At 37.4% G+C, this 17,620-nt stretch overlaps 1 protein-coding gene across 1 annotated transcript in view; it reads left to right on the top strand.

Annotated features, from left to right (window-relative positions):
* The window catches only part of LOC126095506 (uncharacterized), a 71,668-nt gene extending 61,728 nt beyond the window's left edge, over nt 1-9,940 (top strand). Inside the window, exons 3-6 of the mRNA XM_049910292.1 lie at nt 442-626; nt 1,548-1,658; nt 3,818-4,002; nt 9,810-9,940. Of these exons, the coding sequence (XP_049766249.1) occupies nt 442-626; nt 1,548-1,658; nt 3,818-4,002; nt 9,810-9,927 (599 nt within the window). The 3' untranslated portion in view covers nt 9,928-9,940. The remainder of the gene's footprint in view (nt 1-441; nt 627-1,547; nt 1,659-3,817; nt 4,003-9,809) is intronic.
* Nucleotides 9,941-17,620: the final 7,680 nt, after the last annotated feature.

The raw sequence follows: 17,620 nt of genomic DNA, 5'->3' as shown, positions 1-17,620 counted from the left end.
TGTCCGAAAGAACAGATACCATCTTCATATAGGTACCAATTTGTGTTCGTATGAGCCTCTTGATGAAAAAAATTCAGTAGCATTTCCTATCATGCAATGTTTCTTCAAAACTAGTACAGTATTACATCATCTGATAGATGGCACATTGGAGGCTCATGGGGATTATCAGGGAGATCACAATAAATATCTGCATACTGTTTGATTTTAAAATTAGACTAGAATTATGTATTGGTGATACATAGTGAAGTGACAGTAGTCTATATAAATATTAAAAATATTGATTTCTTAATAAAATCATGTAAATGTAGGGAGTACAAATATAATAAGTGATTTATAATGTTTTATTACTATAGTATTAAGGTTATCTCTCTCTCTCTCATTACACAAGTTTTCTATTTTTGGAATTTAATTCATGCTAAGGAATTAATTTTCTTTTTACAGAGGCAATACAGCATGCTAAACTAGCAGTGTGTGAACCTGAGCTCCAGATAGTGCAGCTCTACCAGAATAACAATCCATTTGAGGTCGTTGACACACCATGTATGCGGATTGAAAGATGTGGAGGGTGTTGCAGACACAGCCTGCTCAGCTGTCAACCAACAGACAGTGAAATAGTAAATTTTCAGGTGAAAAAGAAAAAAAGTTCCTTCTGGTTATGTTAACTGCATTATAATTGTCCATAATGAGATAATGGTGAATAAAAAAGACCAAAAATTGACACAGATGCGTCAGATATTGTTATGTATACAAAGAAGTAATACATGTAATGGAAGACATTTAACATAAACTATAAATTTCTGTTAAATGTCACAAAAATGTAGAAAAGGAAAATACGTGGCCCAGAATATAAAATTATGAACGCATTGTGTTTTCAAGTGAATTGACCTGCTTTTTAACTGAGACAATTAGTAACATAAAAGACTTTTAATGAAAAATTCACAAATAGCTATAAGCTGCTGGAGGGTAATGAAATGGGACCCACTTAATATTCCGCCTTTGTCAACAAGTACAAATAAAGTGACCAGAGGTTTGTCATCTCCGCCCATCTCACTTAGAATAAAACTGAAAGAATTTAGTATGGGACATTGGTAGAACTTGTTCAAAATTTGCAAAAAATTAAAAAGAATGTCAAGACTTAAGATTATAACGTATCTGTACAAATTAATATATAATAATCCACAAGTAAAATGAAAAGAACATTTAAAAAAACCCACAGGTGTGATATAATCTACAGCAAATGAAAGCCTGGACTGAATCTTACTTGCTTACAGTTTGTATAAAAAAAAAAAAAAAAAAAAAAATCATATCACAGCTGAAGTTGCCACGTAAGTAACAACAAAATCTGAAATGCAGTATTGCTGCACTGCAACATGCAGAATACTTGTTTGATTTTTTCTGAAATTTAATCACAAACAAGTGGCAAAGAAATAAAACAATTCTTGTATTCTGAGCCTGCTGCATAGCTCTTGTCCCACAAAGAGTTTGTTTTACAGCAAACATGTAATCACTGACAAATAAAAATCTATATAAATATTGTATCATTACAGGTCTACATTACAGAATTCAGAGGTGGAAAATTTTTACAGCAGCACCGTAAAGAAGTTGTTGCTGTGGAACGGCACCTTAAATGCAAGTGCAGCTGTATAATTAAAGAGAAGGTATGAATAAAATAAAATCCACTTAATACTGTTATTTGAAATCTGTAAAATAAGTGACTTTAAGGGACTGTAATCTGTCTTGATATAAATATACACTGAAGTGCCAAAGAAACTGGTATAGGCAAGCGTATTCAAATACAAATATATATAAACAGGCAGAATATGGTGCTGCGGTCGGCACCACCTATATAAGACAACAAGTGTCTGGTGTAGTTGTTAGATCATTTACTGTTGTTACAATGGCAGGTTATCAAGATTTAAGGGAGTTTGAACATGCTTTTATAGTCAGCATGTGAGTGATGGGACACAGTATCTCTGAGGTAGCTCTGAAGTGGGGATTTTCCCTTATGACCATTTCACAAGTGTATCATGAATATCAGGAATCTGGTAAAACATCGCAGCATCCAGAAAAAAAATCCTACAAGAACAGACCAACAATGACTGAAGGGAATCATTTAGCATGACAGAAGTGCAACTCTTCTGCAGATTGCTGTAGGTTTCAATTCTGTGCCATTAGCAAGTGGCAGTAAGTGAACCATTCAACAAAACATCATCAACATGGGTTTTTGGAGCCGAAGGCCCACTCGTGTACCCTTGATGACTGCACGACACAAAACTTTCATCTTGCCTGGGCCTGTCGACACTGACATAGAAGTGTTGATGACTGGAAACATGTTGTCTGCTCGTAGGAGTCTCACTTCAAATCATGTTGAGTAGCTGGCTGTGTATGGGTATGGAGACAACCACATGAATACATGTCAGCAAGGGACTGTTGAAGCTGGTGGAGGCTCTGTAACAGTGTGAGGCGTGTGCTGTTGGAGTGATATGGGACCCCTGATATGTCTAGATATGACTCTGACAGGTGACATGTACATAAGCATATTTTCTGATCACCTGCATCAATTCACGTCCATTGTGCATTCTGATGGCCTTGAGCAATTCCAGTGGGACAATGCAACAGCTCACACATCCAGAATTACTACAGAGTGGCTCTGGGATGCTCTTCTGAGTTTAAACATTTCCACTGGCCCCCAAACTCCAGAGACATGAACATTATTGAGCATATTGAGCATATCTGGGATGCCTTGCAACATACTGTTCAGAAGAGGTTCCACTCCTTGCACTCTTATGGTTTTATGGACAGCCCTGTATGATTCATGGCATCTATTTTCTCCAGCACTACTTCAGACATTACTTGAGTCCTTGCCACATTGTGTTGTGGCAGTTCTGCATGCTTACTGGGGCCTACATGATATTAGGCAGGTGCACTAGTTTCTTTGGCCCTTCAGTGTAGCTCCAGTATGGGATAAAAAGAAATGAGTGGAGATAATTAGGTAGAGAGATATAGAGAGAGAGGGGGGATAGAAACAGAGATAGATAGATTGATAGATAGATAGATAGATAGATAGATAGATAGAGAGAGAGAGAGAGAGAGAGAGAGAGAGAGAGAGAGAGAGAGAGAGAGAGAGAGAGAAGTATGGTACAATAAAAAGGGCGAGATATGTTGTGATGGGTAGTGTTTTCTTTCTGTTGGCAGGACAACACTCATGAATCTGCTCAAGTTTTACTTTAATTTACATTAATAGAAACAAAATTATTCAAAGGTACTCTCCTAATTTCATTATAATATTTTAACTTTTGCAGAAAGAAAATGTTTGGAACCCATTTTCAACTGTAGCATTAATTGTGACAATTGTGTATAAAATAACAAATTCCACATTTAATGTTTATTATAGTTTTTTTTGTGAAGAGCAAGTTGTGATCTTTCCTGGCAGAACACAACTACTGCCATACAGGAGGATTAAGAATCACTATCTGGTAGGACAGCAGTGCAAAGCATGTGTTAATTTATGTGAATTCTATTCATGGGTGTTTTTTCCACTTGTTATGTCAGTTAATAATTCTGTATAGTGTTAATGTCTTTAGTGGAAAATAAAAATTACCTAGGCATGTCTGCATGTGTGTTGGCACACTTTTAAACTTTGTGAAACTGTCTGTATGTGTTCCTTGTGACATGATGTGGTTGAGAGAGTTGGGACATAACTGCTCACTCTTCACTTTCCAAACAGACTATATTACCTTGGCATGTTTGTAATGGCCTGTCTTTTGTTAACTAAAGTTGATGTAACAAATATTCATTGTATTTTCTGTGCTTCTAGGACTGCAACAAATTACAGAAATATGTACCCAATGAGTGTGCCTGTGCATGCCAAAATACAGATGAGGAAAAGAAATGTAAAAGTCAGCAGAATAGCAAAGTGTGGGATTCACATGAATGCTCCTGCAAATGTAGAAATACTAGAGAATGTTCCACAGGATTATTCTTTGACCCTGACTTCTGCAGGTAATGCACCACTTCTTTATACAACAATTACACTAAGGTCAGCTTTTATTGGAAGTGTGACTGCAGGGTGGACAGAGAAACTTCAGCCTCGGTGAATTTGTTTTGCAGTCCCTACCTTTCTTTTCAGAAAATTTAATATGCCTTTAATTTCATCTCTGGATTAAGATTTAAATGGAATAAAATATTCTCTTTTATTCTGATTGTCTCTGATCACATGTTTGATGTAGACAACAAATAAAAGTCACTTACCTTACCTACCTTTATTTTCAATAAGCCATCAGCCTCAGACTTAGCAACCTCTGTTACCTCACAGGTCTCATTCACATCTACATAAAAAATATCAACTAGTCCAGATCCTATACAGTCATCACCTGATTTACATACATCAACAACACTATTTTTCACCCATGAGAAGAAATCATTAGTACATACTACACCAAAATTCTCACTACTCTCACATTCTGGTTTGTGATTAGCACTTAAAACACCATAATTAAACATAGTATCCCAAAAATTTTCGTCAAAATATAAATGTGAAATCTGATATTCTTTCTGTTCAATTTCAGATAAATGTGCCATATCAAAAACACTGTTATTACTGTCTAATTGGAAGTGTAACTTATGGATCCCGTGCTTGTTATGTTTCCTCATCCCAAAACTGTGGACCTTCATTGAGGCAAAGTGCCATTTCCCGAGTAGTTACTTCTATGATTGTTTCTTCTATTAAAATGCCAGTGGTTATTCCCATTATTCCTATCCTGTTGCTGTTCAGAATTTCTTCCTCTATTGACACTTTGATCCTGATGGAAGTTACCATTACCTCTGTTTCTGTAATTAGCAATCTTTCTGGTAATCTCCTTTCAAGTGGATCAATCAAGGTCACTTTGTCAAATGGTTTGTCAAGCTGTGCTAATTTTTTAAGGTGGTTCTTAAAAAACTCTTTGAAAGTGTCATCCCTATTCCTGTAATCAGGACATTCAAAAATTCACTTTTGATTCTCCCCTGTTCTGATTCCAACCAAAATTTGTTAAAAAAGCTTTTCTCAAAACTCTGATATGTTTCCCACTGACTTAAATTTAAATTTACCCATGGCAGAGCTTTGCCCTCAAGGACTCTTTTAATAAATTTAATTTTTTGATTGTCTTTCACGCCTGACACAAAGCTGTCTCTGCAGTGGTGCAGATAATCCACAGGATGTAAATTATCTGATGGAAAACTTTTGATAGGAGTGTTGGGATATGTAATACCATTGTTTGCACTCAGATTTACGTTAATACAAACTTCCTGAACTGCTGAAATTTTTGACCTAAAACAGTTACGTTAGTTTGCATATTGTTTTCTGCATTTAAAATTTTTTGGTTTAAACTGGTGACATTTTGTTGGGTTGGAGCTCCCGAGTCACACAGTTTTTCCGCAACAGCCTTCTGTTCAACTCTGATGTCATCAACACTCTCTGACTGCTTCACTGACTCAGCAATGAACTCATTTTCTAAAACAATAAATTTAGTTTCTAAAACATCAACTTTTTCATTCACACATTTTAACCCCTCTGACAACCCATTTTTTAACTCTCAAACTTGATTATTAAGTTGACATATCTGATCTTGTACTCTGTCCATTTTGCTATTGTTTTCAGTTCTTATTTCAGTTAACTAATCATTAACTGCACTAAATTTTCTGTTGTTATCTGTCTTGATTTCCTATAATTTTTCCAAAATTAACCGCAAAAATCAGTCTTTCCTGTTTCTTTGCTGACTACAATTTCACTCAGCTCAAACGTTTCCTGACTGGTTCCTGCAGCTTTCATTTCTACCTCACTTTTGCTTTCATCCCTATTCATTTTGTTGACAACCACATGCGTCTACAAACAAATTAATTTCAAAGATAGTTTGTACTTATCTTTCCTTTTTGATGTCCCTGGTTGTAGTTATAAAGTGCTCTTCACTTTCATTCAATCCAATCCATCATTATTGGTAGAACATTATCACTGTTGGTATAAAGATCCTTTCTTAGACAGCCTTCAGTGATCGAAAATTGATTCATTCATACAGTTCAAAAATCAACAAAATAAAACAATTTCTGCAACTGACAAAACCTCATTATTAGTCAATTAATCACAGATGATGCCCTCACTTGTAATCTGCCCCCTCCTTCCATTTTTGCAGCTATTGTCCACATTGAACTAAGTCTTTTACAAATATTTGAGAGGAGCAAAGATTACAAAATAAACTTTCTAGTTTACTTAGCTTGTCATGTTGACTTGGCTCCAATTCTACTTGTCTAGGCGTCTGATTCTTGAAGCTGAAATTCTCACATTTCTGGTCCTCACAGTATAACTGAACTAAATAAATTAGAAGATTGTTGTTGCAGAATTTTTGTTTTACCTAAATATATTTTGTCATATTTTAGTATGCCATTCAGTCTTGTGATTTTCCATGTTAACAAAGCCTAAATTACATTGTTCACACAAAAATACAAAAAAATACATCTGATCACATCAGAGGCATACTTATGACTCTCACACACTGCAGAAATAGCAATACTCCAAAGGGTTTACAATTTTTCTTAAGAGGAAATGAATTTCTACTAGTTTCTGTTACATTATTACTTTTAATTATTACTTCATAAGTGAATCCAGAAATAAACATAGTAACCAGAACAGTATTGTGTAACTAATAATAGAAATTTTAAGTGTGTCAAAAAAATTTTAATTGTACATTCATAACTAATACTTACTGATTAAAACATCGAGACTACAAAAGTTTACATAAATTTTAGCTCAAACTATATTATACTGTGTATAAAATTATATGAAAGTTTTCAGAAAAGCAACTGAGATAATACTGACCTTTCCAAAAACTCCAAAAATAATATTGGTATCAACAACTACTGTTACGAAAATGTCATGGTAGAGGTGGATGTCCTGTAATACTTACTAACGTTAGAATGATTGGCTTCTTCCTCCAATTTAGAATCTATTCCTACACAAGCCTCACACAATCAGCTCTCACAATTACTTTCTACTTCAGTAACCCTTTGGTCAAATTTTGTTAAATTTTCACTCACAAACTCCAGCTCTTTCTTCATACTACCAATACTCCCTTTTATTTCACCCAATTTTGAATTTAATTCTCCTTTCAGTTCGTCCATATTTGTAATTACTAATCATAGCTATTACTATTTCTGTGGTATTATCCAGACCACCATTTTGTTCTGTTTTAACTTTACCAAACAGCCAGTAGCCATTGACAGGTTCTTGCTTGACATTAGAAAGTTGTACCAACTCATAGCTACTTTCAATATTAATTACAGTTTTACCATTAGTGGGTGAAGCATTTGCAATTTATTTCTAAATTGTACTATTTGTTTGACTGTCATCACAACTTTTTTCATTACCTACCTCAGTATCATTTAAAATTTCTCACTTAATGAGAAAACTAGGTACAACCACTATACTATTGTACCAATTTTGCTTTATCTTGAACAACAATTTGCTTATCACCAACACTTTTTTCCTTATCAGACATTTTTATAGAGTTAAACTGAACACTGAATTAAATTACTGAAATAGTTTTTAAATACATTTACCTGATGAGTTTAGTGATGCCACCACTAGATTCATTTGATACTGTCCGGTATCATCTGTTGTGCCACCTGTTACAGCACACCAAACACAGGCTTTGTCCAGTTTTCAAGATGGTTGCCCTTTCAGCTGCTCCAGTATTTAACATTCCTTCTTCTATAGACCATTCTGGTTATTCATAATTCCCATGATCCTCCTCTGTTGTTCTGTGTCAAGATCCAGTTGCAGTTACCTTCCAAAACTGTCATGTAGTTCCAGCCACTGTCCATTTTAGTCAGTCACATTCTTGTTCTCTAATGAGTGTACACTCCACTAACACTCACCTGAATGTTTCATAAGTTCCCATCTAAAGTGCCTTAGCAAAGTCTTTCTTAAACAATAAGTCATCAATGTAAACTTCCACTAATATTCCACTTTGTTACATTATGTTTTCAGCACTCGCTTGTTCATAAACACTATTTCAGTTTTTGTATTCCTCCTTACTCATCTAAAGAAACATATGTAAATACCACTATTGTCACTTTCCATTAAAATTCACTTCTGCACACTGTTCACAGTACTCGCGAGTCCACAAACAGACACTGTATCAAGTCTGATATTGTTCCTCGAATGAGTCACCAGATGTAAGGATACAAGGGGGACCTACCTGTAGATTAATATTGACTCTTGGTAGCTGTCACACTGGTTCTCTAGCTAAAAACATTTGTGACAGGACTGTATCTCTTAATAAATAAAAAGTCCAGTAATTCTTTTAAATGTTCACACAGAATAATTTCACATATTTATTTACAGAATTTGATTCCTATCAACCAGGCCCCATTACAGGTCAAAAATGTTTTTGCAGGTCTCTTTGTTCTCATATATGATGTATAACTTTAAATTATATTCCACCAAAAGAATAAGAATCATGAATTAATAGGTGCAAAAAGTAATTTTTCTTGTAGCAGATCAAGAAATTGTCTACAAGCACACAGAATGATAATAGTTCATTAAGGTACAGTGGCATGTTTACAAATGTTACTTGAGAAGTCTATCACTGATTGTAATAGTCACTGCTCATATTGTTGAATAAGCCTGAGGCCTGTTCAAACAACAGTGGAACACACAGTGTAGAGAATACTGAAATCCTGGAGCAAGTTACATACTGACCAAGATTTAACTCCAAGAAGAACTAAAAGCATAATGATAGAATTGTATGATTTTATCCTTATACTGTTGTGTGCTGGAATATTATGCGATTTTGGTTATTTGATTGTTATTTGAAATTTCCCTAGGCCAAATTATTCCTTTTTAAATAGGTGTAATAATTACTGCCAGACTTTGTTTAACAGATCATCTGTGTGAGCAGTAGCTATTAAAATATACAGAACCAAGTTATACTTATACTATGGGAGTTACTGACTATTAGGTAAGGCATCGAAAGTGATTATTAAAATTTGAATATTAAATGTCATGCAGTTCTTAATTATGGCAATTACATATTTGTTATTGATGTCACTGGGTTCAGAAAATTTAGCCCATCAATATTGTGTTAACATATTCCAGAAATTTATAGTGGTTTTGCCACAATATGAGCTGAAAGTTTGGGCTAGTTGAAATCTTTAGTAATTACATCTCCTGAATTAATTACATTTGAGCTAAAATAAATATGTCTTTGAACTGAGCAAAACTTGGTCTACAGTTCAGAGATAATCAACTTTTCTGAATCTATTTATTAGCTCACTAGATTTTTATGGATTCTGTCTAGAACAAAAACTTTTGAAACATATCTTTTCCAGCAAAACTTTTTAATACAAAATGTTAATTAATACAAAATGTTCACAACAGTCAACTGCATAATCTGCACTAATAGGTTCCACAGGGGAAATTAATTTACATTAGTTTGTAAATTCATATACTGTGTGGTCAGATAATGGATTCCGTCATCAAAATTTTTCGGAAGAATAACAACAAGACAAGAAAAATTACTAGTATTGATCCCAGCTATTGTAATTAGGACTATAAAAGACAAGGTAGGATGGTGGGGGCCAAACTGCTCAGTCACATGGTGAACAGCATTCCTCTCAACAAAACAATCACTTCAGCAATCTCAAGATAAGACAGCTAATAAAAAACACATTGGTCAGAAATGTTAGTGTTCCAAAAAAAGTGACATTTAATGCCTATATCAATGTACTGCAGCCACTTCTTTGGATTTTTAATCAATTTTTTTAAATTTTTGCAGCTGCCAACTATCAACGCAAACACCTGGAGACAAGTTTGCTGTTTCAAGTGTCGTAACCAAAAATCATTCCAGTGTAATTAAAAGGCCTACGGGAACTGTTGCAATACGCACAAATTAACAGTACCTAAGAGACAAATCCTCATTTACAGCTCAGACTGTCTGTATGAAATTGTTTTCTTCTGATTTGAATGAATAATATCTGTGATAAACTTAGAATACAGTTACTGAAGAGGAAAATGTTGAATTGTGACATTAATAAATTGTAAATTACGTACTGAAAGGTCAAATTTAACCACCTTTTTAACTGAAATTCATCTGTACTTAATGTATAATTATGTAAGATGTGAATTATTCACAAAAAGCTGTAATGCAATCCCATATGTACTTATTTTGTAAATACTTGTTAATATATTAAATTGGTGAGTATTATAACATTGAACTAAAAAAATTTTCCAGATGTAGGTGATGACTGTGGAATAAACTTTTACTACACCTTTGTCCTACATAATACTAATACTCAATATAAAATTCCTTCTTTCCACTGTAACTTTGCATGTTCTGTCTAGAATCTGCAATGGCAAGTCAAAACTTCTTTGCAAGCACTGTCACTGTTTATTCACTGAAAATTTAAATGCAAAACATCTAAAAATTGAAAATAATACGATAAGTTATTTGATAGTTGTATTTTTGCATGCTTATTGGTTTCTTGTCAATGCATAAGAATAAATATCAATTTTTAAAAATTCCAAATTATTGGGAAATCACTTGGATTAAAAACAGCTGTGGAGGTAACTGGGGCTAGCCGTTACACGGGGCATTCTGTTACGTGTAAAGTTTGAATTAACCACTTGTAGCAGCAGTCTTTGATTTCACTAGATGGTACCACCTCATAGTAAAGTTCTCGCACTGATTGCTGAAGGGAAAGGTGTCAGTATTAAAGACCATGAGAGGAACTGTTGTTTCTATGTTTTTAATTTTTTCTTCTCTGAATATTTTTTTACACTTATTGTGAACTAAAAAGAGATGTTAAGTGAAATGCATGTTACTATCAAAAGGGTAATGCATGGAACCTTTAGTACTTAGACGGCCTATTGAAATATCTCTCACAAAACCCAAAGCAAATTCAGTTATCTGTAATAAAGTAATATCTGAAAAAATTGCACAGATTTCCCATCAGAGCTTGGGAAGATTACAGACACGTGCAACTTGTTTTAAATGTACACTATGAATACAGTATCAATGACCTGTGGTTAAAAATTTGTCAGGGTGTGAAATGGGGTGATCATATAGCCTGAGTTGTAGGTAAGGCAGGTGGAAGACATCAGTTCATTGGTAAGGTAATGGGAAAATGCAGGCAGTCTACAAAGGAAACTGCCTGTAAAATACTTGTGCAACCCATGCTAGAATGTGGTTCAACATGGGATATTCAACATATACAAATAATGGGAGCACAGGTGGTCACAGGTTTATTTTACTCTCAGAAATGCTGGTAGACACTTTAGGAAAAACCATGTCCTTCACCAGGGCATTGACTATCATCATGTCAAAAAAATGAGCAACATCCTGTCCCACAATTCATAAAGTAGTATTCTACCACCCACTCAATCTATATCTACACATATATCTATATTTTGCAAACCACCATGAAGTGCTTGGGAGGGAGTATGTCGCATTGTACCAATTATTAGGATATCTTCCCGTTCCACCGACATATGGAGTGCGGGAAGGGTGATTGTTTGAATGCCTTTGTGGATGCTGTAATTATTCTAATCTTGTCCACATGATCCCTATGGAACAATACATATGGGTTTGTAGGATATTCCTAGGGTCATAATTTAAAACTGGTTCTTGAAACTCTGTAAGCAGGCTTTTCAGGATAGTTTAAATCTGTCTTCAAGAGCCCATCAGTACAATTTCTTCAGCTTGTCTGTAACACTTTCCCATGGGTCAAACAAGCCTGTGACTATTAATGCTGCTCTTCTTTGTAAACATTCAATATACCCCCATTAGTCCTATTTGGTAAGGGTCCCACACACTTGAACAATATTCTAGAAGGCATCCCATGAGTGATTTGTAAGCAATTTCTTTTGTAGACTGATTGCATTTCCCCAGTATTCTCCCAACAAACTGAAGTCTACCACCTGGTTTACCCATGACTGAGCCTTAGTGGTCAATGTGAATTGTGGTTGATTTAATGAATTCTTCTTGGGTTATCAGCCGAATGGTGGTGTCGTTTTGTCACAATCTTTCAATGAGTTTCGTACCCATCATCTTCTGGCAAAGTGTCAGGATGCTGTGTTCTGCATATCTACCAAGCTGCTTGGCAGTCATCTGCTACTGTAGGCCTGTCAACCACATTCATCCAGAAGGGGGTACTGTGTCGGTAGTGGTGGGGGGAAGGCCGCGGCGCGGACCGCCGTCGAAACCTGGTGACTATCCAATCTGTCTGCAGATGCCACTGCCTTCAGATTGCAGCGTTCCTGATTTATTTTGTCAGTTGTGGAATTCCACACTGCACTGAGCTAAAAATTGCTATCCCTGTTTACTAAATTGTTGTGCAGACATATCTCCACTTCCTCTTTGAAGATCGAGTCCCAGACGCTTGGCTCTGCACAGCTTCTTCGTTTTTTTTTTTCGAATTTGGAGATGTGTCCCTCGATAATGCTGTTCTGCAACTGTAGACTTGTTTGTCTGTCCTAGTCATATATTTCTGATGTGTTCAGTACAGTGCTGGGAGATACATCATTGTGTCTCCCCTATATATTCCATTCCACATTCGCACTCGATACTGTAAATGCCCAATGTCTGCTGCCCCAGTTGGTCTTTGGTTGAACCAAGTATATCTTTGACTTTTTTCGATGCACGGAAGATGGTTGTTATTTCGTGATTCTTTAATATTCTTGCAATCTTGGCTGTTGGCAATCCAGCAAACGGCAGAAACACCATAAGTTTTGCTTTGTCTTCTTCTGGTTTCACTTCTCGCCTCTTGTCTGCATGCAAGGCATGTCTCATTTGTCTCTTGGTGTAGCCATTCTTATGGAAGGTTTCCCGCAGACGTGCTAACTCACGCGGCAAACTCTCGCTGTCACAGATCAATCTGGCTCTTTGTGCTAAGGTGTTCAGTACTGAGTTATGTTGTGCTGGATGGTGGCAGCTCCAAGCATTGAGATATAAATCTGTGTGCATCTTCTTCCTGTAGACCAAGTGTCCCAATGTACTGTCCAGATTTTTCTTGACCAAAATATCCAAGAAGAGAAGGCAGCCATTCTCTTCTGCCTCCATGATGAATTTGATGCTCTCATGTATGCCATTGAGATGGCATAGGAACTCCTGTAGTTTTTCCTTGCCATGGGGCCACACTACAAAAGTGTTGTCTACATATCTGTAGAACACCTTTGGTTTACGGTGGGCGGTGTTCAGTGCCACATTTTCAAAGTGCTCCATGTACAAGTTGGCAATACTTGGGGCCAGGGAGGAACCCATTGCAACACCATCTGTTTGTTCATAGAATTTCCCACCACATTTGAAGTACGTTGTGGTTAACACGAGACTAAAGAGTCTGAGTGTGTCCTCATCGAAGTGATCTTAAAGTAGAGCTGAGGAATCATCCAGTGGCACCCGGGTGAAAAGAGAAGTGACATCAAAGCTGACTAGTAGATCCTTCTTGTCCAGGCATAACCCTTGGAGTACCTTAACAAATTTTGTCAAGTTATTTACATGGTGAGGGCAGTGACCCACAAGTGGTTTTAACAGCTGTGAACGGTGCTTCACTACACCATATGTCAGAGAATTTATGGTGTTCAATATAGGACATAGTGGGACATCCTCCTTATGGATCTTTGGGAGGCCATACAGTTGCGGTGGAGCCGGTGCCTGAGGGTAACGCTTCCTGATGGTGTTTCTGTCAAGTTCTAAGCTGTTCTTTTGAGAAGATTGATGGTCTTGCATGTAACAGAAGCAGTTGCGTCTTTCCCCACTTCTTTGTATGCTGGATCTGGTAGTACGGTGTCAACCTTCTGCCAGTAATCTTCTGACTTCAGTAGGACAGTCGCATTCCCTTTGTCTGCTGCTAAGACCACTATACCCTTGTCATCGTGAAGGTTCAACAGTGCCTTGCGCTCTTCTGCTGTAATGTTGTTCTTTGGCATTCTTGTTTTCTCAAGTACCCTGCTGGTCTCCCTCCTTGCTTCCTCAGCTGCTCTCAGTGGGAGTCCATGTATGGCTTGTTCTACATTGCTGATGATGTCATGTTTTAGTAACGTTCTTGGAGTCAGAGCAAAATACAGGCCTTTCGACAGCACGGAGATTGTTGGCTCATCCAGTGCTCTCTCTGTCAGGTTGATGTCGGTCTTAATATTGCTGGCTTTCTCTTCCTGTTGACATCCACCTGGGAGTCTGAGGAACTTCTGGCACTGTCTGTTGGTGGCTTTCTTCTTCTGGAGCCCACTGCTGGTGTACGTGTTGCCATCCAGCCACACCCAGGTGTGTGCTGGGAGAGTGGAAGCCAGGTACAGGTGGTGAGTGGGCAAAGTCTTGGCGTATTTGTTGAGTTCCATTCTGGTAACACGTATGTGTTCCCATACTAAGGCTGAACCAGCCTGTTATAATATGCATTTTGTCCTCGTCGTGTTGACAGGATGCCGCAAGTTCGCAAACTGCGGCATCACTTCCTTATCCTGACACCTTAGCAAGAAGGCTAGTCTGCTGAGCAGCTTTCCCTTCTTGGTTTGTAGATTCTGCAGCATCTTGCAGCTGTGCTGGACATCCTCCTCATAGAGGTGTGATGTATGCGATTTTAGTCTTTCTCAGCATATTCCACTGATGAATTCTTCTCGGGTTATCAGCTGAGTGATGGTGTTGTTTTGTTGCAATGTTTCAATGAGTTTTGTACCCATCATCTTGTGGCAAAGTGTTGGGGTGCCGTGTTCTGCATATCTATATAGCTGCTTGGCCGTCTTCCACTACTGTAGGCCGGCTAATCACATTCCTCTGGAAGGGGGTACCGCGTCAGTAGTTGGGTGGTGGGGGTGGGGGGGGGGGGGGGGGCACAGCAGCGTGGTCCAGCATCAAGACCCGGTGGCTATCCAATTGGTCTGTGGACGCCGCTGCCTTCAGATCAGGGCATTCCTGACGTATTTTGTCAGTTGTGGGATTCCATGCTGCACTGAGCTGAAAACCGCTATCCCTGTTTACTAAATTGTTGTGTAGACGTATCTCCACTTCCTCTTTGAAGATCAAGTCCCAGAAACCATTGGTGCTGCACAGCTTCTTCTTTTTTTCAAATTCGAAGGTGTGCCCCTCGATAATTCTACGTTCTGCTACTGCAGATTTGTTTGTCTGTCCTAGTCGTACGTTCCTGATGTGTTCAGTACAGTGCTGGGAGATACATTGCTGTGTCTGCCCAATATATTCCATCCCACATTCGCACTCAATACTGTGAATGCCCAGTGTCTGCAGCCCCAGTTGGTCTTTGGTTGAGCCAAGTATATCTTTGACTCTTTTCGGTGTGCGAAAGATGGTCATTATTTCGTGCTACTAGTGAATTTAGACGAAGAGTTGCTCCAGTGTGCAAAACAGAATAAGTCTCTTGCTGCCACTTCCTACTCCACCTCTTACAATGTAAGGGAATTTCAAGAAGTCCAATGAGTGAAGCCATACTAGTGACTGTTGCGCACCATTTTCAAACATGAGGGTGGCCATTCATAAGACTACTGAGGATGAATTACTGATGAAAGTTAAATATTTTTCAATGCGTAAAGATTTTTCAAGCACAGCTGCTTTTATGTGTGATCAAATGTACCATCCAGATATACTGGCACTGTTTGATAGTTTGGATGTACATTATTATTACTATTATTATAAATTATCTTCGTGGTCCATCATTCATAATTGTGACCTCTTGCTATGATATGAAGTGAGTCAGTTTTATAATAGTACATCTTCCCAGTGAAAAATATGGATGGCAACAAGCTGAACAGTTACATGATTTTTAAGTGCTCTCCCTCTCTCTCTATAACCCCCTCCCCAGTTTCTCAAAAATGGCTCATCTCAAGATGTGTGGTACCACTGGACAAAGCAGGTTTTGGAAGACATCAGATGTTACTTGATTTGAAGAACTAGGGACTTTGCTGCTTTCAATGCACAATCATATAGTGTTGACATGCTGAAGGTCCTGTTGCTGTACATTTCTTAATTGTGCTGTCACAACTTTATCAGGTGTAGAAGCATGAAACTGGAATTTGGTTGCAATAAACACACATATGTTGCTTGAAATTGATAAACAATAATTTATTCAAAATACAGTTTTTCTTTAAAAGCGTACCAGTCAGTGATCCATTTTAGTACATTTTCGTATGAACTGAAGTGTTTTTTAGTGAGAGAGTGTCTCACTGATGCAAATAGATGATAATTGGACAGAGCCAAGCCTGGAGAATAAGCTGTATGCCCTAGTATTTCCCAACAGAATGCCTCGATTGTTTCGCTGAACAGTTTTTCTGTGTATGATGGGCTGTTGCCTTGGAGCAATATGACTTTGTGTTGGCTTTTTCCTTATTCCAGTCATTTTTCTCATAATGCTTGATTTAAATTGATCATTTGCTGTTGGTAGTGATCAGCATTAACAGTTTCACCAGGTTTTAGCAGCTCATAATAGATGACATCCTTCTGGACCCACCAAACACAGAGCAATGTCTTCTTTCCAAAGTGATTTGGTCTTGCAGTGGATATCAATAGTTTGTTTGGATTCACCCATGATTTACAATGCTTGGATTCTCAGAATATATCCATTTTTCATCGCCTTTCCCTATTCGGTGGAGAAATGATTTTCTTTTCTATCTGGTGAACAGTATTTCACAAGAGGTCTTTCGATTTGCTTTCATTTACTTCATGTGGGACCAATTTTCCCACTTTCTGCACTTTTTCCATAGCTTTCAACCAAAGAGAAACGGCTTTCTTCATCACATTCAATTGTTCCATGAGTTCCTGTTGAGTTTGAGTATCATCTTCATCCAATAAGGCCTGCAATTCAATGTCTTTGAACTTTTTTGGTGTCCCGTGCTCTTTGCTTCTCTCATCAAAATCACCACTTTTAAATTTTGTGAACCACTCAAAACACTATTTTTTCTCAAAAGCATGCTCGCTGAAAGCTTCAACAAGCATTTGATGTGATTCTGCAGCCATTTTCTTCAAAAGATAGCAGAAAACCAATGCTTCCACAAATCATAGTTCGTAGGTGCAAAAACTGACATGTCTATGAGTTTTGAAACAGATATCGACGTGTGGAACTTGGGTTACTGCATTTTGACATTTGTTGTCAGCCATTACAGGAACCAGGTGGTGCTGCACACGCAATCACCATCTATAGGGAAATTCCAGTTTCATACTTCTACACCTGGTATCAAAATCAGAACCAACTAAAAGAGCACTTATATGTGAAAGGAAATCAACTACAACATTGTGTGCACCATGCAAATGTCGGACATCAGTTGTGCACTGTGCAATTAAGTTCAAATTGCAGAAGCACTGAGGACAATAATATTTTCCATGATTTCAGATAGAATCCACTAGGAAGTACTGATCCATATAAACTGTTAATGGTATGCCCTCAATGTCGTCTTGAAAGTACCATATTGTTTTGTACAGCACCAATACAGCACCAACAGTTCTCTATTGTAGGCCAACCACTTATGTTTTGAGTCTGTCATCTTTCAGGAAAAGAAACACAGTGGTTGTTGTGTGCCTGCTATTGACTATTGGAAGACAGCACCAATCATGAAATCACTCACATCTCTGGTGAAAGTGAGTTGGTAAGT

This window comes from Schistocerca cancellata, chromosome 8 (assembly GCF_023864275.1).
Source record: "Schistocerca cancellata isolate TAMUIC-IGC-003103 chromosome 8, iqSchCanc2.1, whole genome shotgun sequence".
Lineage (NCBI taxonomy): Eukaryota > Metazoa > Arthropoda > Insecta > Orthoptera > Acrididae > Schistocerca > Schistocerca cancellata.
The sequence above is the reverse complement of the archived record's forward strand: the minus strand, read 5'-3'. Positions and strand labels throughout refer to the sequence as shown.